The sequence below is a fragment of the Phoxinus phoxinus genome (assembly GCF_949152265.1).
Source record: "Phoxinus phoxinus genome assembly, chromosome: 24".
NCBI classification, from domain to species: domain Eukaryota; kingdom Metazoa; phylum Chordata; class Actinopteri; order Cypriniformes; family Leuciscidae; genus Phoxinus; species Phoxinus phoxinus.
The window spans coordinates 21,235,940-21,260,298 of NC_136899.1; the positions used below are offsets into that span (position 1 = coordinate 21,235,940).

The 24,359-nt window shown below is 40.7% G+C and overlaps 1 protein-coding gene across 1 annotated transcript in view; it reads left to right on the plus strand.

Moving 5' to 3' along the window:
* Positions 1-210: 210 nt before the first annotated feature.
* Positions 211-24,359, plus strand: part of LOC306993021 (uncharacterized protein) — a gene marked incomplete at its 5' end in the record, with an annotated part of 30,179 nt that continues 6,030 nt past the window's right edge. Inside the window, 9 exons of the mRNA XM_079602453.1 lie at positions 211-367; positions 863-924; positions 2,817-3,176; positions 7,452-7,867; positions 7,953-8,023; positions 8,142-8,376; positions 13,208-13,378; positions 18,318-18,488; positions 20,634-20,804. Of these exons, the coding sequence (XP_079458579.1) occupies positions 211-367; positions 863-924; positions 2,817-3,176; positions 7,452-7,867; positions 7,953-8,023; positions 8,142-8,376; positions 13,208-13,378; positions 18,318-18,488; positions 20,634-20,804 (1,814 nt within the window). The remainder of the gene's footprint in view (positions 368-862; positions 925-2,816; positions 3,177-7,451; positions 7,868-7,952; positions 8,024-8,141; positions 8,377-13,207; positions 13,379-18,317; positions 18,489-20,633; positions 20,805-24,359) is intronic.

Sequence of the window (24,359 nt, forward strand, 5' to 3'; positions counted from 1 at the left end):
GCATACGATCTGTGCTGTGGGATCCATGACGAGGTCCGTGTCTCTCTCAGCCGCTGGATCAGTAGTGGCTCAGTATTCTGTCATGAACTGCTCGAGGACGCAGACAGTGGTGATCCAAATGCAGGCTTTAATGAGAGGAGAATCCAGAGACAGGTACAAGGAAACAGGCAGGGGTCAAAACCAGGTAAGCAGTCCAATATCAGAAGTACAATGCAGGGAGAAGGCAAACGGGAAAACCAGATACAGGCAGGGAATCCAGGAACCGTGAAACTAGAAAATACAAAGGAACTCGGAAAACGCTGGGTAATGCAGTCAGACACCAACAATACTGAGCACCGGTGCAACGGACCACTCAGGCTTAAGACAGGTGCGCTAAACAAGATAATAAAACACAGGTGCATGAAAAAAACCTAAATCAGTCCAGGGTAAAACATAATAACGAGTGAAACATAGAGAAGGAGTGCCCCCCAGTGGCTCATGCGGGCACTCCAGCCGCTGATTGTCACAGCTATGCATTATACACTACATAATAAAAAAATATTGATCTACACGTCATGGCAAATTACCATATCGTCACCTTCCTAAAATAACTGCATTTGCATTGCAAAACATTCTCATTTTCAGAGCAGTGTTGCCAGTTTAACAGGATATTGGTTTGGAGTCGGGTGAATTCACTCACAAGCGGACCTAAAATTATTCTAGAAGAACAACAGACTTAGCCATGGTCGTACCATCCACAAATACATCAAATCCACCAGGTAATCAATAGTTTATGAACATGACTATATTTGTCATGTTGTGGGTCAAAATTTATTTTTATTTTTTCTAAATTTGGAAATTAACTTTTTCTGTGTATCTTCAGTCCGCAGGTTAAGACAATATATATTACTACTGGCATGTTTTCTTTGGACATCATCCTGTCTGGTAAGTTCAGAATAAAATGTATACATTAAAAAAAATCTGACTTTAAAAATGTATAAGCATTTATAAGAATGAGACAAAAGGGCTGTGTGCGTTCAGCTAAATTGAGCTGATCTTAATTGTCAATTCAAATAATAAATCTGCTAACAAAATGCATAATTTAATTTAAGACAGTAGAAATTTGCTGTAAATGTATATGTCTTAGCAGGAATCAATGGATTTTTATGTTTGACATTTATTTTTATGTCTGAAAAAGTTGTCTGAACACATTGTGAAGGACTTGTTCTGACTATTAAATTTAGTTTCGAAAAGTATGGCTGAAAAACAAACACCAAAAAGGAATAATAGGCTAAATAGAAATTCCTCTTTCTGTCCCAACTCAAATTGCAATTCAATAGGTTATTTCAATATATTATTTCATTATTATGGTGTAATACATATAGTCTCATTTTTATTCCTGTATGATCTCATAATCGAGAAAACATTTACTGAGAGTCCATTATCTGTTACCAAGTAAAATGAACTTGAACTTGAAAATGAAAAAGCATTTCGACATTTTCGTGTCACAACAAGAGTTTAAAGACAAGACTTTCTTCATGGATTGCGTAGTGGAATGGTTTATGAGGATAATCAACATTCTTAGCATTTATGAATAACTGACAGCTGTAAAGAAGTTCTGCCTCAGTCCTGCCCATATAATTTGTGGGTGGGACATGTCAACACCACTTTTTGCCATGGTGAATATTGTCCTTACCACTTTCTGAAACATCACGCGACACGGATGTAGCCTATGGCAAGCCGTTTTAATAATTAATAATTAATTAATAATTTCAACCGACTAGTCTCTATTTTCATGCTACTAGTACTTATTTTTTAGATACTAGTATCTATTCCATTAAGTACTAGTACTTATTCTTTAGATACTAGTGCTTATTCTTTAGGTACTAGTACCTTTTTAAAGATACTAGTACTTATATGGCAAGCCGTTTTAACATTTAATCATTTCAACCGACTAGTCTCTATTTTCATGCTACTAGTACTTATTTTTTTAGATACTAGTGTCTATTCCATTAAGTACTAGTACTTATTCATTAGATACTAGTTCTTATTCTTTAGGTACTAGTACATATTCTTTAGATACTAGTAAGCACTAGTGTTGGAAATGAAAGAAATGTAAACCCTCCTTTTCTTTTATTTCTTCATGATTTTGTGAGACTATTGCAATATTCAGTCTCAAATACTGCAAAGTAGTAACCACTTCCTAACTAATTCAAATTTCTATTTTCTTTCTTTTTTTGAAAAGTCAGCATGAGTTTTTAGTTATGTTACTATCACAAACTGCAGCCAATGAGCAAACAAGAAATATTCATATTATTGTTCCCATGGAAAAGATCAGAAAAAAATGGATGCTATCTGAGCTAGACGCTATAAGTTGCTTTCAGAGGAGGTTCGGCAGCTGCGCTACAGAATGCTGATAAAAACAATGAAGTAAATAGTCATTGCTATGGAAATTAAACACTGTCTTGTCAAGTCACATTAGTACATAGGCTACAAGCCGGTTACAGAGAAAGGAGGGGGACTGACTCTATTGCGTCACTCGCAGTGCTTCATGGGTGGAGCTAAAGAGCTTTTTTGGCATGTTTTGCTTGTCGTGACTATAATTGGTGGAAGCGTACTCAGTTATTTTAGTAGTGGCAGGGAAGCGTGTTAAATGTAGATGAGAACTCAGTTCCCTTTGCTGTCCAATACTCACTTATTGTGTAAAGGCAACTCATGTTTGAGTAACTGTAGGCTATATTTCACCAACCGCCTAAATATCCACATATCTTTTCTAGTATTATCCAGAAAGTATCTTTATCCACAATGATCTGATTGATATCCTGGTCCTCTCTCAGGCTATATGGGGATTGACTGGTGGGATCCAAATAAGACCATTTCAGCCCCCCAGACCTAAACCAGTTCCTCGAAATAAAGATTCTTCACCCTCAATATCTGCTCATGACATGGGAATCAGTGAAGAGGAGTGGGATAGGCTACAGAAAGCTCTAGACTGGCCCGGTCCAGATCAAGAAATCACTCAGCTGGTTCAGAGCACAAGCCCAGTCCACTCAACATTCTCTATTGTGGGACTCAAGGAGAGTTACAAAGTGGGAGAAAATATCTCCGTTACCATCACAGCCAGAGACCACAACAAGAACCTGAAAAGATATGGAGGAGATTTTTTCAAAGCAAAGCTATTCAATTCAGAGCTAAAGGTGTGTTTGATTTATATTATTTTATAATATATTTTAAATAAAAATTAAGATATTTGTCATATTGAGTTTAATTTGCCAGTTAAATGTTGATTTTGTTTACAACATTTTATATATCCTCCTGAGACCCAAAGAAAAAAAAGTGTCACCAAATTGTTTTGTTTGTGTGATTTCCTACTTATTTCTGGTATAAAAAAAAAACATTCTACAATTTAGAGTTTATAATTTTAATTTTTAATTTTACAGCATGTCCACTGTAGTGGACCACAGGGCCAAATTAGTTTGAAAAGACAGCCGAACTCAGAAAACAAAAACATTTACAGAAAATGGCTGTAGAGTGATAGTAATCCAACAATAAATTTAACATAAAAAAAGAAGCAAATTATCATTCTGTATTGTTTCACTTGCTTAGCCAGTCCCTCCATAAAAACGGGGCGTTTTTTTGTGATTGTTGCGGGCAAAAATCCTTGATTATGCAGCACGTTTTCTTAAAAAATGCGATGGAATATGCGGGATATTTATGCAATTTTATGCGATGAAATTGCGGGAACTTGCAAAAATTGCGGGAACTTGCAAAAATTGCGGGAACTTGCAAAAATTGCGGGAACTTGCAAAAACTGCGGTTTGATGAAAAAGAGAAAAAAAAATGTTTCACCCAACACCCTATTCACTAGGCTACTACTTTAATGTAAAGAGTCATTTCTTATTACTTCCTATGATAAGCAAGCATACTACATCACATAAAGTGCTGGGATTATTTAAGTTCTCATCTTGTTTTATTTCAGACCTTAATAAACACATGGCTCAAACTTACAAAACATTTATGAGTCGAACAAGTTCTGTAGCTTTACAAAATGAATATGCTACAACTTCTGTAAAAATGACAAAGTGGCAAAGTGGTTGTCCAGCGTCGACTTCCGCCTGTGGTCCAACACACAGTTGCACGGAGTACAAAATAATTTGCCCCCACTGTCATGTAACACACTGGGAAACTGCTTTGCGCGGTCTTTTGCGCTTTGCGGGCTTCATCATGGTTTCATCAGCATCGCGGGGTTTGCAGCTTTTCAATGATGTCGCGCAATTACGTCACTTCATAACGTTCCCATGGCAACAGGGCAAATGGCTTGTGTGAAGTAAACGCAACATTTTTTCAACTTTCTGCTAAGATATATGTGACTTTTTGCAACGAAAATGCGGGGATTATGAAATCATGCAAGCCCGCATATTTTGCGCGCGGAAATCGGCAATTTATGCGGCGAAAGTGCGGCGTATTTGAAAAAATGCCCCCCCCCGAATAAATATGCGGACTTTGGCTGATTATGCATTGAATCATGCGATCGCATAATCGCGTTTTTCTGGAGGGACTGCTTAGCGGTGATAATCCTGGAATAGTTTAGTTCTAAAAGACAGCTGAACTCAGAAAACAAAACAAAAAAATTAACAGAATATGGCTGTAAAGTGAAATTAATTCAAGAATAATATAAAGTAATTAATAATATTCTGGATTGTTTCACTTGCTTAGTGGTGATACACCTGGAAGCATTTTCTCTTTTTGGTAATGCAGAGAACCATCTTGCATTTGGTACACCTCGTGTACGTCTTGCTTCATCTTTACAGTCAGGAAGACTGTAAAGTTGAAGCAAGATGTACACGAGGTGTACCAAATGCAAGATGTTTTACCACACCAGGTACCACAGGTGTGAATCTACACTAAACAAAATTATAAACGCAACACTTTTGTCTTTGCCCCCATTTGCCCACTCAAGTCGGTCATGATGACGAACTGCAGTCAGGTTGAGACCCGACGAGCATGCAGATGAGCTTCCCTGAGACTGTTTCTTACAGTTTGTGCAGAAATTCTTTGGTTATGCAAACAGATTGTTGCAGCAGCTGTCTGGGTGGCTGGTCTCAGACGATCTTGAAGGTGAAGATGCTGGAAGTGGAGGTCCTGTGCTGGTGTGGTTACACGTGTTCTGCAGTTGTAAGGCCGGTTGGATGTAGGCCTACTGCCAAATGTTTATTCAGAAGGCAATGTAAATGAGAGGCCAAACCTGTTTCATTCTGAAACATCACGCGGCACGGATGTAGCCTATGGCAAGCCGTTTTAATTATTAATAATTAATTAATAATTTCAACCGACTAGTCTCTATTTTCATGCTACTAGTACTTATTTTTTAGATACTAGTATCTATTCCATTAAGTACTAGTACTTATTCTTTAGATACTAGTGCTTATTCTTTAGGTACTAGTACCTTTTTAAAGATACTAGTACTTATATGGCAAGCCGTTTTAACATTTAATCATTTCAACCGACTAGTCTCTATTTTCATGCTACTAGTACTTATTTTTTAGATACTAGTGTCTATTCCATTAAGTACTAGTACTTATTCATTAGATACTAGTTCTTATTCTTTAGGTACTAGTACATATTCTTTAGATACTAGTAAGCACTAGTGTTGGAAATGAAAGAAATGTAAACCCTCCTTTTCTTTTATTTCTTCATGATTTTGTGAGACTATTGCAATATTCAGTCTCAAATACTGCAAAGTAGTAACCACTTCCTAACTAATTCAAATTTCTATTTTCTTTCTTTTTTTGAAAAGTCAGCATGAGTTTTTAGTTATGTTACTATCACAAACTGCAGCCAATGAGCAAACAAGAAATATTCATATTATTGTTCCCATGGAAAAGATCAGAAAAAAATGGATGCTATCTGAGCTAGACGCTATAAGTTGCTTTCAGAGGAGGTTCGGCAGCTGCGCTACAGAATGCTGATAAAAACAATGAAGTAAATAGTCATTGCTATGGAAATTAAACACTGTCTTGTCAAGTCACATTAGTACATAGGCTACAAGCCGGTTACAGAGAAAGGAGGGGGACTGACTCTATTGCGTCACTCGCAGTGCTTCATGGGTGGAGCTAAAGAGCTTTTTTGGCATGTTTTGCTTGTCGTGACTATAATTGGTGGAAGCGTACTCAGTTATTTTAGTAGTGGCAGGGAAGCGTGTTAAATGTAGATGAGAACTCAGTTCCCTTTGCTGTCCAATACTCACTTATTGTGTAAAGGCAACTCATGTTTGAGCAACTGTAGGCTATTTTTCACCAACCGCCTAAATATCCACATATCTTTTCTAGTATTATCCAGAAAGTATCTTTATCCACAATGATCTGATTGATATCCTGGTCCTCTCTCAGGCTATATGGGGACGAGCATGCAGATGAGCTTCCCTGAGACTGTTTCTTACAGTTTGTGCAGAAATTCTTTGGTTATGCAAACAGATTGTTGCAGCAGCTGTCTGGGTGGCTGGTCTCAGACGATCTTGAAGGTGAAGATGCTGGAAGTGGAGGTCCTGTGCTGGTGTGGTTACACGTGTTCTGCAGTTGTAAGGCCGGTTGGATGTAGGCCTACTGCCAAATGTTTATTCGGAAGGCAATGTAAATGAGAGGCCAAACCGCAGGGAAATATCTGCATCTTCCCTTCGTGTAAACGGGGCCTTAGACAGATTTTTTTGAACAATATTTGAGAGAAATAGGCCTTTTGTGTACATAGAAAAAGTCTTAGATCTTTGAGTTCAGCTCATGAAAAATGGGGGCAAAAACAAAAGTGTTGTGTTTATAATTTTGCGTTTAATTCTTCACCATCTTCTTGTACATCAGGTTCAAATTCATCCTCATCTCTCTCCTCATCTGACAGGTCTAAGTCTGAATCTCCCTCAACTATCTTATAAAGAATCCTCTCTGCTTCAGTTCTGTCTCCTACAACATGGAGTCATTAAGTACACTAAGATGGTCCTGGTGTCCACTATAATTGACATTCATAAAAAGGATAATGTTATGAAACACAAACAATTTAACTGCTTTAAGAACTAAATGTATTATTCCTGACACTTTAATAAACAATTATGTATATGATTATAATAGTAAAAAAAAAAAACATTATTTTACATACAGTACTTCTCTCCTTTCCATAAAATGTGCTTTTTCTTATGGCGGCCATTTTGGATGCAGTGTAAGAAGTAGTTCCTTGCATCCCAGCCAATCAAATGACATATCAATAGAAAGCCCAGGATGTCCTCTGTACAGTACAGCAGGAATTGATAGAGTAGATAAAAAAAATCAAAGAACATTCATGAAAACAAAAGGTCCACTACAGTCAGTGGACACAAGTCAATGGGCGGGGTCTCAGGAATATTATAGTTTTATATGCTTTAAAATTGGATTTACCTAAAGACAATAGTTTTCTGCAATTACACGTAACCTTCTCTGTTCTTCTTGAAGGCGAGTGTGTACGGGGAGGTTGTGGATCACCGTAATGGGACTTACTCTGTAGCTCTTCTTCTGCCCTGGGAAGGTCAGGCACACGTGTATGTACGTCTAGAGCACTCCAGTGAGGTTGTGCAGATTCTTAAAAAATACAGGGAATCCTCATTCCCACGCAGCCACTATGAAGGCCACTTTGAAGGGCCAGGACCCGATAAAACCAGGATCAGTGAAGTAGTAGAATGTAATCTTAAGTGGGGTGCAGATGGAAGTTGGAGTAAAGGCGACTGCTGCTGTGAGTATAAGGATGTAAAAACAGGGACGGTGTGGCAGTGTGAGAGACCAAAGCAACTTTCTTGTGACAAACTGGTTCATCACTCTTACGGAGGTTTGGAAAACCCATTAAATCCTTTTGAGATGCAAATCTTCTCAAGGTAAGTGGGAAAGAATTCAAAATGAATTACAGAGGAATTGTAAAAATAGAAAAAATGCAGAAGATTTTTACTTTTTTCTCCACAGGACATTAACAAATGTTGCTATTACTGGAGACACACACATCATAAATGTCCTTCCCAACACTACAGGCATCGGTATGTTCATATATCAGGGCTGATATAATCTAAAATCAAATGTTGAGAATGCAAGAGAAGCAAGAATTTGCATAATTACGGCACAGTCTCTTCGTAAATGTTTTTTGTTTTGTTTTAGGCACAATGAAGAGATGCAGATCAGATATGACGACACCAGTTCCTGCAGGCTTTTATCTGAAAGATGTCTGGAAGTCTTTTATGTGCAACACCCAACAGTTCAATTCTTCACAAATGGGAAATTGTCTTAAAAACAAGATTGTCTACTTCATGGGAGACTCTACCACAAGGCAGTGGTTTGAGTATTTAGAAACAACGGTGCCAGGCAAGTTATTCATACACAGAGGCCCCAAAAAGTATTTGGTACCTAAGTAAATAGGTTGCACTTTAACACTATAATTATTTTCTTCATTGCAAAATGTAATTGCAAAAATGGTTCATAAAGTATTTGTTTGCATCTAATGCAATGACATTCAGAAATGCAAATGAGTCCGTGCATCTTAAAGGGATAGTTCACCCCAAAATAAATATTCTGTCATCATTTCCTCACCCTCATGTCATTGCAAACTTGTATGACTGGCTTTCTTTTGTGGTACACAAAATAATATTTTCATACATTTGGATCACATTGACTTTCATTCTATAGAGAATGGGAACCTATGTGACGCTGCGTTGCATTTCGGAAAGGCGCCGCCATCTATGCAGGATGAAAGCATCTATGCATCTATGCTTTTTTCAATGACGTACGACTTGCATTGACAGAATGTATGATCAGTCCGCTTACGTGGCAGGTGCAAATGCACGTATCAGATTCATATAAGATTTATTTCCACATATGAATGATGCCAGAAACCTCAAGTATGACTGAGCTTACGACTTTTACAGGTTAATTTGTGGGTTTGTAAGTTGCACCCAGACTTGTTCATAGGCTTCTAATGATGGAAAGCTTCTGAACTCTTGCTATGCATCTTGTAATCACTGATACCATAAACTGACTATGTGCAGGTGTGTGAAAGGTGGTAGTGCTTCTGGGTCTTTTTCTGTAGCTGGCAGGTCGTACGGGTCCATGTTGATTGATGTCAAGCAATTTCTCTAAATAGTGCTGCCTGGAGTTGTTTTTTATTCTCTCTTGATAGAGACACTTTCCCTTCCTCCTTCTCCATTTATTCCCAAGAAACTGCGCTGTTTCGCAAAATGCAAACAAACATCAAGCTGCTCTCTCTCTCTGCCGCTATTTCTCTCGGTCTCACTGTTGAAGAAACCATGGCATGGATAGCGTATCCTGCAAAGATGGCGGCGCCTTCCCGAAATGCAACGCGGAGTGAAACACGTGACGTCACATTCGCATTCTCTATAGACAAAGACTGTTCAAACATTCAATATCATCTTATGTGTTCTGCAGAAAAATAAAGTCATGCATGTTTGGAACAACATGAGAGTGAGTAAAAAAGATGACAGAATTTACATTTTTAAGTGTACTATTACTTAAGTGTCCTATATTTGAGGGGGCTGCTGTGTACAATAAAAAGCAGCTTTGCAAAGTTGTTTAAGAAATAAATAAAGCAATGAGTTTAAGTTTTTACTTATCTTATTTAGACATAAAAAGAATGGACCTCCACACTCATCATATGCTTGGACCCCTGATGGCTGTAGAGTTGAAAAATAATATCATTGTTCACTGGAGGGCACACGGTGTTCCTTTGCGATTTAATAAAGGGCCCATTACCAACTTGCAATATATCGGCAATGAAATTGATGAAATAGCTGGTGGACCTGATGAAGTCGTTGTCTTTACACATTTACCAATAACTTTCACTACATCAATCACACGTTCCAAGACCTGCCTCCTCTTTCTAACCTGGTCTCGATGGACGGTCATTTGCTTATCAGTCAGAAGGGTATGGATATCTGCTTTGTTGACTCTAAGAAAAAAGGCTTCAGCACTTTCTCTATGGATACTGCTTCTCTCATGTTCCTGTACTCTCTGATGGGCATGTTTCCAGGCCTGCATACCTCCTTTGACAAATGCACTGTCACTGCCTAAAGGTTTTGCAAATGCAAGACATACTGAGCAGAATAGGGAGTGATTACTTTCATTGTATGTCAGCCATTTTCTGTTTGTGCCATCTTTTGAATGGAATACATCAGGAATGGCTCTTTCAGATGTTTGGATTGGGTGATACTTAAAAAAAAATCTAAATCCTTAGACTGTGGACGGGCAAAATAATCAAAAGGCACATCAAGGCGTTCACTGTCTCCTTCATCTTTCCCTGAATCCTTCTCTCTCTCACTCTGCACATCTAGTTGCTCTGCAATATGAAATAAGCGTGTTCAATAATCTGTATTTATAATTGTGCAGCCATCAGTTGTATGTCCCCAAAATCACAGTCATACTAATCTTATAAATCATAAAAAGCACATGTTGTTTAAAAAGTATAGCCTGCTGCCTGCATGTTTAGTTTTGCTTATCTTAAACTTTACCTGAAGGTTCCTGCTCTGACTCAAACGCTGAACTGTCCACCACCTCTAGCTCAACAGCAGGAGCATTTGCAGCTCTAGTGCTACTGTTGCTTCCTTCGTCACCTTTTTAAAATAAATAAATAAACAAACAAACATTGTAGGCTACATATTGTAGACTAGAAATGAAAAATCTAAATAACTAACACTGTATTCTTTTCCATACCATCTACTTGATTTATTTATTATTTAAACAATTTGACCCACTAACACTATTCTGTCTACTTTTTATTCATTTTTATTTATTATATAAAAAATATGCTACATGTAGACGAAACGAGACTTGACACAGCACCACTTACATATTGTTGCTCGTTTGTTGGTTTAATTTTATCTATTGTGATTATCTAAGTGATTTGTATGTAGTGTTAATTTTGTCACCTATTTTTAATTTAGTCTTAGTCTTGTGCCAAATGTCTTAGTTAGTCTTAGTTTTAGTCAACTAAAAGTCTCGTCATTTTAGTCTAGTTTTAGTCAAAAGAAACTCAAGGTATCTTAGTCAAGTTTTAGTCGACTAAAAGTTTCGTTATTTTAGTCAAATTTTAATTAGTCGTCTAATTTTAGTCAAAAGAAACTCAATATTTCTAAGTTTTAGTTAAAACATTTTAGTCTTTTTTTTAATAACAAATTATTTCTGAGATTATTTCTGATAACCATTTCAGTCAAATAGTGTTTCACACATCTCAAATATTGGTTAAATGTCATAATTACCTGAAAAAAATGTAATAGATTTTTTTAATGCAACTAGTTTTTAACATTAATCTGTTCATAACAGCTGAATATTCTATCTCCTGATGATGGCAAGTAGAGACGATTGGAGACGAAAATGAAGAGAGATTTTATCTTAGTTTTTATTTTATGCAAAACATTCTCGTCTTTTTTCGTCAACAATAATGCATGTTAATTTAGTAGTCAGCGTTTTTGGACATTGGTGCAGTCTCGTCATCATCTCATCTTAGTCATGGAAAAAAAGGTCGTTGACGAACATTTTTAGTCTCGTCTCGTCTGACGAAATTAACACTATTTGGATGAAAGCGTTCGTCTGCCAAATTATTACAAATATAATGTAAATGTAATCTTGACCGACCTGTTCCCTTACTGGCGAACATGGCTGAGATTTTGCAGCAGCTCGCTGCGTCTGTGGCCAGGGCTTTTCTCTTTTTCAAACGCTCCCTCTCTGCTCCTCCTTTGCGTTTACGCTCCATTTTTTTAACTATTTAGTCAGATATTAGGCAGTGCTTCGTGACGTTGGGTGGGATTGTCATTTTCACTCCGCCATTATGATTCGTCGATTGAGAGATCCGTCAATTAATTCGTAGTTGCACACCAGCCTATCACATGCCAGGCTGATCGTCTGGCATGTGATATCGGAATTTATTATTATTATTATTTTTTTTTTTTTTTTTTGCAGCCGGCAGGCCAGAAAGACAGTCAGGCCACCGGGAAATGTCCCGGTGCTCCCGATGGCCAGTCCGCCCCTGCTCACCGTGTTTGTTGACTGATTCTTACTCACCTGGGCTTTTATGAACTCAAAGGCGCGGGCGCGCGAGAGAAAATAAATAAATAACTGAGCGCACGGGTGGTGCGTTAAAAGGCTAGCAGCTAGCGAGTTAGCGTGTTGTGCTGACAATAACGGAAGCTAGCAATGTCAGGTTAATCTGAGATGTTGGGTAAGCTGTATTTAGTAGTATAAACAACTAGAAATGATAATAAATGATGGTTCAAAACAGAAAGAAATACGAAGCTAATACGAGGCTTAGACGCAGCAAACAAACTCACAGCAGCAGCAGTCACAGCGAGGCAGACAGGAGCAATCGATCTCAGCCGATCTAGAGATCGATTTAGATCGATTTAGAGAGTAGTCAGAAACTGACCTCTAGAGATCAACAAACCTGAGGTCAACGTTTACTCGCTTTCATGTTGTTCTAAATTTGTATGTAATGAGAGTTTAGAGTTAGCTTCAGTCAGACATGGATTACTTAAATTACCCATCATAGAAGAATCCAACATCTGTTGATATAATGAGTGCAGAGTCATTTTTAGTTTTGAACTGTTGTTGCCAATTATGTTTTTTTTATTGTTTCCCATTGTAAATCGGAATGAAATCCTGGTGTTGTCCCTCATAATATGGTATAACCGGTTTTACATATACCATGGCAAGCCTAGTTGCCACCCCTCATTCTGCACTTGCCACCCCAAGTATAAAATCCTGGACACATCCCTGCTCCTAATACTTTCACCTTCACAACCAGTCTCCCGTCGGTCTGACAGTGACGCTGCGGGAGGAAAAGTCCAGTTAGCACAGCTTGACTTGGAAATTGCAATCATTCCGATATTATTACAGAAACATATGAACGAAAACGTAGCTTTATATCTTGCAAATAACATCAGAATAAAACGGTTAAAACATTTAAATTAACCTACCATACTCTTGTGTGCTTTCATCTTCACGATGAGTGTGTCACAGAGTGAAGAGGTGTAGTTGTTTTTTGAGGTCATTTAGAACTGTTGGATTATGAAGTAAATTTCATATTATAAATGTCTTTATTATTTTTTATGACTGATAAATCTCCAATTGAAATTTAGACATTTAATAGTCTGTGTAGAATTGTGGCTTGTACATGTTGATCTGAACTGAGAGAGTGAATAGTGTGTCATTGTTCTCTACAGGTTGAATAGTTGTGGAGTCACAGATGAAGGTTGTGCTGCTCTGACTTCAGCTCTGAGATCAAACCCCTCACACCTGAGACAACTGAGTCTGTCTGGGAATAAACTAGGAGATTCAGTTCATCTGCTCTCTGCTGTACTGGAGGATCCTCACTGTAAACTGGAGAATCTGCAGTAAGATTGTCTCTGATAGTCACACATGTCTTTGTCCTCAGTAAGAGTTTTAGGACTAAAATTAGGTTTTAAAATGTTCTGTAAACACTAAATCTCAGCACAGAAATCACAGGTGTACACAAATTAATAATCTCATGATCTGGTATTAGTGTTCATTTTACATTCTTTTTAAAATATATCCTTTAAATTTAGTCAGTATTTCATTATATTCATTATGTTCAATACTTTTAGTCTGTTTCACTCTGATTACAATGACAACACTTTTCCACCTCATTTACTCAACAGTGTTTTCCATAATGATGTTTCTGTCAATAATAGTGTTTCCCAACCCTGATCCTCTAGTTCCCCAGCATTGCACAGTCCTTAATCGCTGAAGTTTCTGCTTTTAACGGCTCTTTCTGTGGCTACAAAATTACAATACTTCAAAGTAGCTTTTCAAACACTACTAATATGAAAGATAATAAGCAAAGGAAATGTAATAACTTAATGCTAAACTTCACGATCTTATATGCAGGGAAACACCTGAACTTCTGCGGAGCAGTAATGAATAAAGTAATATGGTCAGCGCCGCGCTGGTGAGATTAGTTTGCGCTGTCCATTCGGTTTCGCTACAAACACGTCCTCCCTGCGATGTCGAGTCGGTCGCACAGCTCGGTCCAATGAGCTCTGTAACACCGCTCCGTTTCGTCCCACTGTACGTGTGTTTGGCTTCCCATGTAACTAGATACAACTAACCGCCATTGACTCAAGAGTTTGAGAAATGCCAAATTAAACAGAAGTGCAGACACACAACTTCCTTTTCAAGGGAAATTAGCCATCATCAACTACCGAAATCTTTTCTTATTTCAGTAATGCGTATGAATGATTTTCACCAAGGTTGATCAATGGGTCCCACTTTATATTAATTGGCTTTAAGTACTATGTACTTACATCGAAAAAATAAGTACAATGTACTTATTGTGTTCATATTTTATTGTAAAACACTTTTGCTGCTATTGCGGTGTGATACGGGTAATGTTAGGGACAGGTGTGGTGGGATGGTTAAGTTTAAGGGTGGGTTAAGGTATAAGGGACAGGTCAACAGTGTAATTACAAATGTAATTACATACTTTAATTACAGCTGTAATTACATGCAGGTATTTTAAAAACATAAGTACAATGTAAAAACATGTATGTACACAATAAGTCCATTGTATCAAATTATTAATTTCAATGTAAGTACATAGTACTTAAAGCCACTTAATATAAAGTGGGACCGATCAATGTTTTTCGTTTCAATAGTGTTGAGGCTTTTCAATAATGGTTGTCTATACGGCCCTTCATACTGGAGATCTCATATTTGTCTCCTCTAAAGTTTAGAAGAAATCTCAGCAACATCACACACTGCGCTCAGATTTCTCTCCTAAACTAAAGACCCTGGAGATCTCATGGAGATTTGGAGACCCTGGAGATTTGTTGAGTGCAAAGTCAGTAGACGAGGCGAGAGGCGAGAGGCGAGACGCTCGGGAGCGCGCATGCAGGTCTCAGTCACGCAAAACCCGCCAAGTGGATCATTTTATTGTGAGATTACAACCCCTTCACACACAGGTAATAAAAAATGGATTCATTTTAGTAGAAAAACTCCATACAGCACCTTTAAGATAAATGCTTCAGGTCAGGGGCATTCAGTCCGTATACTGTCAGCTGTGAATGCTCTGCAGACCCAAGCCATTTAAGAGAATGAGTTTGTGGTTAAATTCCAAATAAAGCTTACATAATACAATAGGGGATTATCACGCTGATACATAGTACTTCCGCATTCAGTGATCTTTGTGCACTGCCACTTCCGGTGAATCACTCATCACTCTGGCGAACCCATGATGGACGACCCTAAGTTTATTTATTCTGCTGTGGAGCTCGCTTCAGTGCGGTCTCGGCAAAACTGCGCATCTAGGGCGCATATCGACCACAGAGGGGCGCTCGTGACTACTCTTCTGAAACGGGTGCGCAGAAGCCCCCGCTACCACCACCGAATGGGTACACCGACACCACCGCCAACTCCACTCTGCGTATGAGAAAGTGTCCAAGCACCTCGACGTGGCCGCCAAGAAGAACAAGCGTCTGTATGACCGTACTGCCCGAGAGGCCCCCTTGTTACCCGGAGAATGGGTGCTGGTGCGAGATAACCGGCGCCAGGGGAAGGGGAAGCTCAGCGACCGGTGGGAAACCGTGCCGTATGTGGTAGAGCAACGACAGAGACCAGACCAGCCCGTCTATGCCATCCGGCCAGAGGGAAAGACTGGCCCCGTGAGAATCCTGCACCGAAACTTGCTTCGCCCTTGCCCCAACTATCCGTGGCAAGAGACTGAGGCGCCGCCGGCGCCTGTGGCCCCTGCACCACCTTGGGTGGGTTGGGCTATGTTCCCTAGAGCCCCTACTCCTGAACCAAGGGAGGAAGAACCCGCTGGTCCAGCTCGACGCTCCCAACGGGAGACCCGAGGAGTACCTCCTACCAGGTATGGAGAATGGGAGTCTGGACCCCGTTCTCGGGACTAGAACGGATCCGGTGGGGGAGGGTGTCACCGGGTGAACAAACCAGGAACCAAAAAAAAATTGACTTGTTGCCAGGGGGAAGAAATGCCGGTGTAACACCGGGCCGGCTCTGGGTTTACACATCATGGCCGCTGACCATAATGAGTGCCAGCTGAAGCCAATGGTTAGCGCTTCATTGAAGCACATGCCCGGGAAAAAAAGAGTATAAAGAGAGGGGCTTGAAGCACAGTAAGTGGGAATGTTCTGGCTGTAGTGAAGCTCTGCACGAGTGCTCGAATGGATTGCAGCAGCAACAGTGAGCGGCAGCAAGTGCTGGAAAGCTGAGGTTTAAGGCCTGATCGGTGTTCCATGTTGGGTCCCCCGAGGCATGCTCATTAAGTGAGTCTTGAAGAAAACATGAACAGCAACGCAACGAAGTAAGTGAGAAAATTACACAGAGAAAGAAGGAGAGTGACTGGCAGAAAAGAGAGTGGAAACCCGCTGTAGGATTCATGTGATTCACCGAGGAGAATTTAAGTGCACCCTGTTATGATTCACCTTCTTGAGAAAACCACATGTGAAGATTTGCCATCACCAGTGTACGACTAATCTGTGTTTGTGGGCAGTGTGTGTTATCCTGTTGACAGAGCGAAGAACAGTAACTGTAATGGCTGGGAAGATCGCTGAATCCATGTTCATCTTCTGAAACCACTATTCCTTGGATCATCCACCCTATGAAGAGATGAGAAACGAGTTGATTAATCGCTGTGAAGATAGAGTGAGTTTGCAGTGTCTGAAAGAGTGAAACAAACACGTGTGAAGATTTACAGGAGTGATTTATGCACAAGTGTGGTGAGATCAAACAACTGTGTTTTCTCTGAGTCTCTGACGGATGAAATTGACCCATAACTTTGAAGATTCTTTCAAACTGATCTGTCCCCTCAGCTGTGTCCAGGTCCCTAAGATTGTGTGCATGGTGCGGAGGAGAAAAGCTCAACGCACCTTTATTGCCACAGTTCACGAGCACTGTACCCCACACCAAAGAAAGTCCAGTCTCACTATTTCTCCCAACGACGCCGTTCTACCACACACAGAACGAGAGCGAAGGCTGGTAAAGTACCCCGTTTCTGTCTCAACTACTACTGTCCGTCTCACTGTCGAATTGTCTGTTTCTTGCATGAAGCAAAGAAGAAGCAACTGCTGAGAGTTGAGTGGTGGCTCTGCGAGCACGTCAACGAATCCGAACCTGGAAGCTGTCTGTTCCACGAGCTTATTCAACGAGTCTGACGACGAGAAAAGCCACTGTCTGTCCCACGAGCCTATCTAACGAGTCTGACGACGAGAAAAGTCACTGTCTGTCTCACGAGCCTATCCAACGAGTCTGACGACGAGGGAAGTCACTGTCTGTCCCACGAGCCCACCTAGAGAGGAATATACTTACCTGAAGAACGGAAAAGTACCTACCAGCACCCCCCTCCCCTCATCTCATCAAAGCTACAGCCACAAAATCCCCACCCCTGCTTTTATCCCTTTTTAAACTTAATAAAAACTCACCTTTTAAATTCCCTCATGTTGTCTGCCTCTTGGTGTCCTCTGGTGTCTGCTCCTCCAGAGTGTGGTAAATAACCCTCAGCCCTAACATCGGTGACATAACTGTCCGGCATTTATTTATTTGCCAATCGACTGTAATTTTTTCCCCCGAATAAGTGCCAGTTCTAAATTAAATTGAATTAATAATACAAATTAAAAAAATTATACATTATTAGCCAACTGTGTGATTTTGTATATGTACATTTCTGAAATACATAACTTGGACACAGTCACCTCTGAGAAGAGATCACTCTAAATTGTAATGTAGATGTGCATTTTCTGTAAAGCTGATTTGAAACAATATGTATTGTGAAAAGCGCTATACAAATAAATGTTAAATTAATTGAAAAGTTATGGAGGGTTTTGGGTAAGTGTATCCACAACGTTGACGCCTACGTTGTTTTATGCATCATCATCATTGTTCCGCGTTCTCATTGGTTTTCTGGCATTTGTGGGATTTCATGTGAAAGGAAAGCTAACTGTGAATAGAGATACAGGGATGACATCAAAACCTGGAAGACTAATTCGCCACTGGTTGCCTCGAATTTATGGAAGCTTGTTTCCACCACGGAATAAAATTATTTAAAAGATAATTGTGACTTTTTTTATCTCGCAATTCTGACTTTTTCTTGCAATTGCTATTTATGTCACGCAATTGCGAGTTTGGCCCCGTCACAAATGGCACCCTATAAACTTTGTTTTTTACCCATGTTTTAATTTAACAATAATTATTTGTGATCAAACATTAATTGACAGACCCCCTGCAGTGCGGCTGCGGACCCTTGTGTTAAACTGATCTGAACTGAGAGAGTGAAGAGTGTATCATTGTTCTCTACAGGTTGAGTTGTTGTGGAGTCACAGATGAAGGTTGTGCTGCTCTAACTTCAGCTCTGAGATCAAACCCCTCACACCTGAGAACACTGGATCTGTCTGTGAATAAACTCGGAGATTTAGTTCATCTGCTCTCTGCTGTACTGAAGGATCATCACTGTAAACTGGAGACACTGAGGTAAGATCATACAGTCGTGCTCAGAATTAATCATACCCCTGGTAAATATGATCAAAAATGGCTGTAAAAAAATAAATCTGCATCGTTTATCCTTTTGATCTTTGATTAAAAAAAATTGGCAAAAGTCTAACCTTTCATTAAGTAAAAGAATTGAAAGTGAGGGGGAAGTCACATTATTTAATAAATATTTTTCTCCAAAACACGTTGTCCACAATTATTAATACCCCTAGAATTGTTTATGAGTAAAGTACCTCTGAACTATATTCCCATTAATATTTACCTTTTTTTAGCACACCAGGGTGACTAGGAACATGAAATTGTCTAGCTATGACGACTTGTTCACAGGAGTTTGAATATGAGGAAACAAGGCCAAATTCCCTTAATCATCCTTCACAATGAGTAAAAACAAAGAATATAGTTCTGATGTGCAGCAAAACATTGTTGAGCATCACTAAATGGAAAGTGGCAGTAAGAAAATAGCTAAAGAATTGAAAATCCTCATTTTGACCATCAGGGCAATAATTAAGAAGTTATAATCAACTGAAGATGTTACAAATCTGCCTGGAAGAGGACGTGTGTCTATTTTGCCTTAATGGACGGTGAGGAGGACGGTTTGAGTGGCCAAAGACTCTTCAAGGATCACAGATGGAGAATTGCAGAGATTAGTTGAGTCTTGGGGTCAGAAAGCCTATTAAAAAAAAAATCAAACAACCCCTACATCACCAAATGTTGTTTGGGAGGGTTTCAGGAAAAATACTCCTCGCTCATCCAAAAACAAACTCCAGCATATTCAGTTGTCAGACACGACTGGACCTTCACACAGCACATGTTCTGTGGTCAGATCAAACAAAAAAAATGAGCTTTTTGGCAGAAAACAGGCTAGATGGATTTGGTGCACACAAGGATAAAAAGTGCCCCATGTGTACAATTTCATATACCGTTGGATCTTTAATGTTGTGGGCATATTTTTCTGCTGGAGGTCCTGGAGTTCTTGTTCAGATACATGGCATCGTGAATTCTATCAAATATCAACAGATAAAAAATCAAAACCTGACGGCTTCTGCTATAAATCTTATAATGGCCCGTGGTTGGATCTTCCATCAGGACCACGATCCAAAACAAACATCAAAATCAACACAAAAATGTGTTAAGGAGCACAAAAGGAAGCTTCTGCCATGACCGTCCCAGTTACCTGACCTGATGAGTGGAGTGAACTGAAGAGGAGAAGCACTAATATGGATCTGGGAATCTGAAGGATCTGGAGAGATTCTGTATGAAGGAATGGGCTCTGAACTCTTGTCAGTTGTTCTCCAAACTCATCAGGCATTATAGGAGAAGACTCAGAGCTGTTATCTTGGCAAAAGGAGATTGCTAAAGGGTATTTAATAAAAGGGTATGAATAATTGTGGCCAACGTGTTTTGGAGAAAAACATTTATTTAATAATGTGACTTCCCCCCCACTTTCAATTCTTTTACTTAAATGAAAGGTTAGACTTTTGCCAATTTTTTGAATGAAAGATCAAAAGGATAAACGATGCAGATTTATTTTTTACAGCCATTTTTGATCATATTTACCAGGGGTATGATTAATTCTGAGCTCGACTGTATCACGCATGAAACACAATGTAAAGTAGCTGATATTTGAAATGTTCAGCCTTTTTCTGCTGCTGTGTTATTGAGTTTATTGAACTGTAAGTGATTAAACACATGAGCCGCTCTTCAGTCGCATGATTCTGCAGGACTGAGTCACTGAAATACACACCGTCACATCACAATCTACACTTCTCTTGATTTTAAACCGACTCGATCTCAACACGTTCAGAACTGAGAAATGAAGAACATGCTGGATTTAATCTTGCAGTTCATCTTTCTGCAGGGACTGCTTTAAAATATTGTTTACACAATTAAAATAAATAATTACTCCATACTGTATTAGGACAGATCTAAAAAAAAAAAAAAAAAAGACTAATGTTTAATAATCATGTTTTGAGGTCTGTGACATTCTAGATCTCAGTCCAATGATCCATCAAAAGTTTTGATTTGTGCTTTAAGTTTTTATTTTCTCTTTAATAATGCATTCACTGCTAAATTGATCTGATCTGATCTGAACTGAGAGAGTGAAGAGTGTGTCATTGTTCTCTACAGGTTGAGTTGTTGTGGAGTCACAGATGAAGGTTGTGCTCTTCTGACTTCAGCTCTGAGATCAAACCCCTCACACCTGAGAGAACTGAATCTGTCTGTGAATAAACTAGGAGATTCAGTTCATCTGCTCTCTGCTGTACTGGAGGATCCTCACTGTAAACTGGAGACACTGAGGTAAGATGAACTCTCTGATAAACACACACATATATATATATATATATATATTTGTCCTTGGTAAATATATTCTTTATTAGTAATGTAATAGTTTTTAACTTTTTACTCAATGATCACCAACTTTGCTTGTTAAACCCTTGTTTTTGGGTCAGAATCCACACAACACAAATGAGAGTCAACTGAATACATATTATTGAGAGCTCATTTTCTGTACAATTATAGTTTGACCAGGAAAACCAAAACCAGTAGTTTTATGTGTGATTCATAGACACTCAGTTAAACAATAAATTACAAGTGATATTTACTTCAGTCCAAATGCACATAAAATACATATTCAGTTAAACCAGTGAACATCACAGGTGAGCCAATGCTTGATTCAACATGCTAATCCTAAAACATAAATGTTCTCTTACGAGAGATACTCTCGTACTACTACGCTATGGGGAAAATCCTTTTCCACGAGAATACTGGAAATACACGCCGCCTTCATCGCCTTCTCAGCTGCACTATCCGGCGCCCATATCCTTTTACTCAAACCTCTGTGTGTGCTCGCCGGCGCGACACACACTCCATCTAAAAGAGCAAGCGTCTTTTTAAAGATGGCATCCTGCGGCTTGTGGAGAGCAACACTCAGCGACGGGGACCGCCATTTTCTCTGCGTTTCCTGCCTGGGTGAGCAACACGCGACTCTCGGCTGCCCTCACTGCGAGCTGTTGCCTTTAGCGACTCTGAGGACTCACTTGGCATCACTGCAAGAGCCCGTGTTCACCGCTGTAGTGCCGCGCCGTAAAAAGCGCCGTGCTCAGCGAAACCCGGAACCTTCTCCTAGCCGGCAAAGCTCGCCGGTGCGCCCGCGAGCTGCGTCACCGGCTTTATCTTCATCGATCCCCGACGGACAGTGGCCGCAGCCTGCCGCCGGTTCTGTCGTCGACAAGGATGAGGTCGACGCGATGCTGAGAGAAGGGGATTCCTGCTCTCTCCTGGCGTCAGGAAGTGAGGATTGGGCGAGCTCTGAGGATCTCGCGCCTCCTGTCAGTGCTTCGACGGGAAAGAGAGCGAGCATCGAGGCGGAGCTAGTTCACATGCTCACGGCGAGCCTTGGCCTCGAGTGGGTGTTGTCCGAGCAGCCCGCCCACAACCGTCTGGACGGCTACTTCCTGACCGGGGAGCGCACTTCTCCTGCATCTAAGCCGGCGCCCTTCCTTCCAGAGCTTCATGAAGAGGTTGCTAGAGCTTGGAGCTCCCCGTTTTCGACCAAGACACGGTCCTCTGTTTCTCTGGCGTTCTCCGCTGTCGACGACGCCAATAACAGAGGCTACCTCTCCCTCCCGCCGGTCGAAGAGCCTATAGCAGCGCACTTATGCCCGCCCTCCACTGGACGGCGTGCTAAGATGGCGCTGCCCTCAAAGGCTTGCCGCATGACGTCATCCCTGCTCCACTGCGCTTTCGCCGCTAATGGACAGGCTGCGTCAGCGCTGCACACGATGGCCACGCTACAGATCTACCAGGCCGATCTCCTCCGCAAACTGGACGAGAAGGGACCTGACGCGATCTGTGTGGCGGACTTGAGGAGCGCTACGGACCTCGCTCTCCGCGCTTCAAAGTCTGCAGCACAGGCCATCGGACGGAGCATGGCGACGCTCACCGTGTCTGAGAGACATCTCTGGCTCACTCTCTCTGATATGCCGGATGCGGAGCGCACCACGTTCCTCGACGTGCCGCTTTCCCCTGCTGGCCTCTTCGGAACCGCTGTCAAAGACTTCACCGACAGGTACGCTGAGGTGCAGAAAGCGACACAGGCTATGAAACACTTCCTCCCGAAGCGCTCCGGCTCTGCAGCAGGCCGTGCGAAACCGTCTGCTCAGAGCTCACAGCCTAAGCCTCCGCCCAACGCCTCTTCTCAACGCCGCCAGACACAGAGCTCGAGACCGCGCTCTCAATCTTCGAGCCGCTGCCCCGCGATGTGTGGCCCGCGGCCGAAGATCGCGTTGAAGCCAGAGGCACTGCACTCCTAGGAAAATTACGGTGTTCAAGTCCCGCTGCGGCCGACCCTTTACCGAAGTTTGCCGCTCGTCCAGTCCCAAGAGAAGTGACTGGTCCAGTGTATATAGCAGCCAACAAGCCTGTCTCATTGCCCGCTTGCCTGCACACAAAAGCCGTTTTCACGGCTACCCAGATAAATCCTTTATAGAGCGTATTTTCTGGTGTCCCGGCCACGGCCGATGGTGTTTCATGTGTAGTAAGACTGCCCACTATAATGTGCCCATCCCTACACACAAACACAGCCCCACACACGGGGCTCGCGCACATAAAATCGACTCAGGTCGATTGCGCATTACATGTAGCAAACGTGCCCACGACCCAGTGCCCACGACCCAGTGCCCACTTATGCTACCTCCTGCACGCCTCACGGTTTCTGTAAAAACGAAACCAGCGTGCAGGCACTCTGCCCAGGCGAGCTATGCTATAAAGGTGGTAAATGTGCCTTTGTTTGCTCAGAATGAAATTGCAAAAGCAAATGAATTGAACAATTTTTATATGCGTTTTAATTCAGATAAAACTAATGAATGTGCTGCAGTGCTAGAGAATGTATTTTGTAATGCTGACTTAGATAGAATTGTAATTGAGCCACATATTGTTACTAAAGTGTTTAAAAACATTCAAACAACCAAAGCAACAGGCCCTGACAACCTGTCTGCCTTTCTTTTAAAAACGTTTGCGGATGAACTGTCACCAGCCTGGCATAAATTATTTCAGCTCTCGATAGATACATGTACAGTACCAAAACTCTGGAAAAAATCTTTTATTATTCCAATACCTAAAAAGGCATGCCCTCAGGAGAATAATGACTATCGGCCAGTGGCCATTACTTCGAATGTTTTTAAAACCTTTGAGAGGCTTATGATAGAGAAACTCCACAAAGATGTGGATGAAAATTTAGATAAATACCAATTTGCTTATACAAAAAAACGTGGTACAAGTGATGCTATTTCAACAATAATGCATCTGACCTTGAAGCATCTTGAAAGTCCCATTGCATACGCTAGACTTCTTTTTGTTGATTTTAGCTCCGCTTTTAATTCAATCCAGCCAGATATCATTCTTAAGAAATTAGCTCAGTTAAAAGTAAACCCCTTTTTAATTAGATGGTATCACTCTTTTCTGTCAGACAGGCCCCAGCAGGTCAAGTTTAACTCATCACTGTCTGATTCAGCAGTGTGTAGCACTGGCGCCCCCCAAGGGTGTGTTAGTTCACCACTTTTGTTTACATTATATACCAATGATTGTATCACCTCTGAGCCAAATCAATATATAGTAAAATTATCAGATGATACTGTTCTCTTAAGTCTGCTCACTAAAGGAAATAACATAAATATCCACCAAGTTGCTACTGACAAGTTTGTCGACTGGTGCGACTCACATCAACTTCATATTAACACAATAAAAACTGTGGAAATGCTGGTAGACCCCAGATTAGCTGGAGACCAGAGCCCGGTGGTCATTCATGGTCATGACATCAAGCAGGTGACATCCTTTAAATATCTAGGAGTGTCG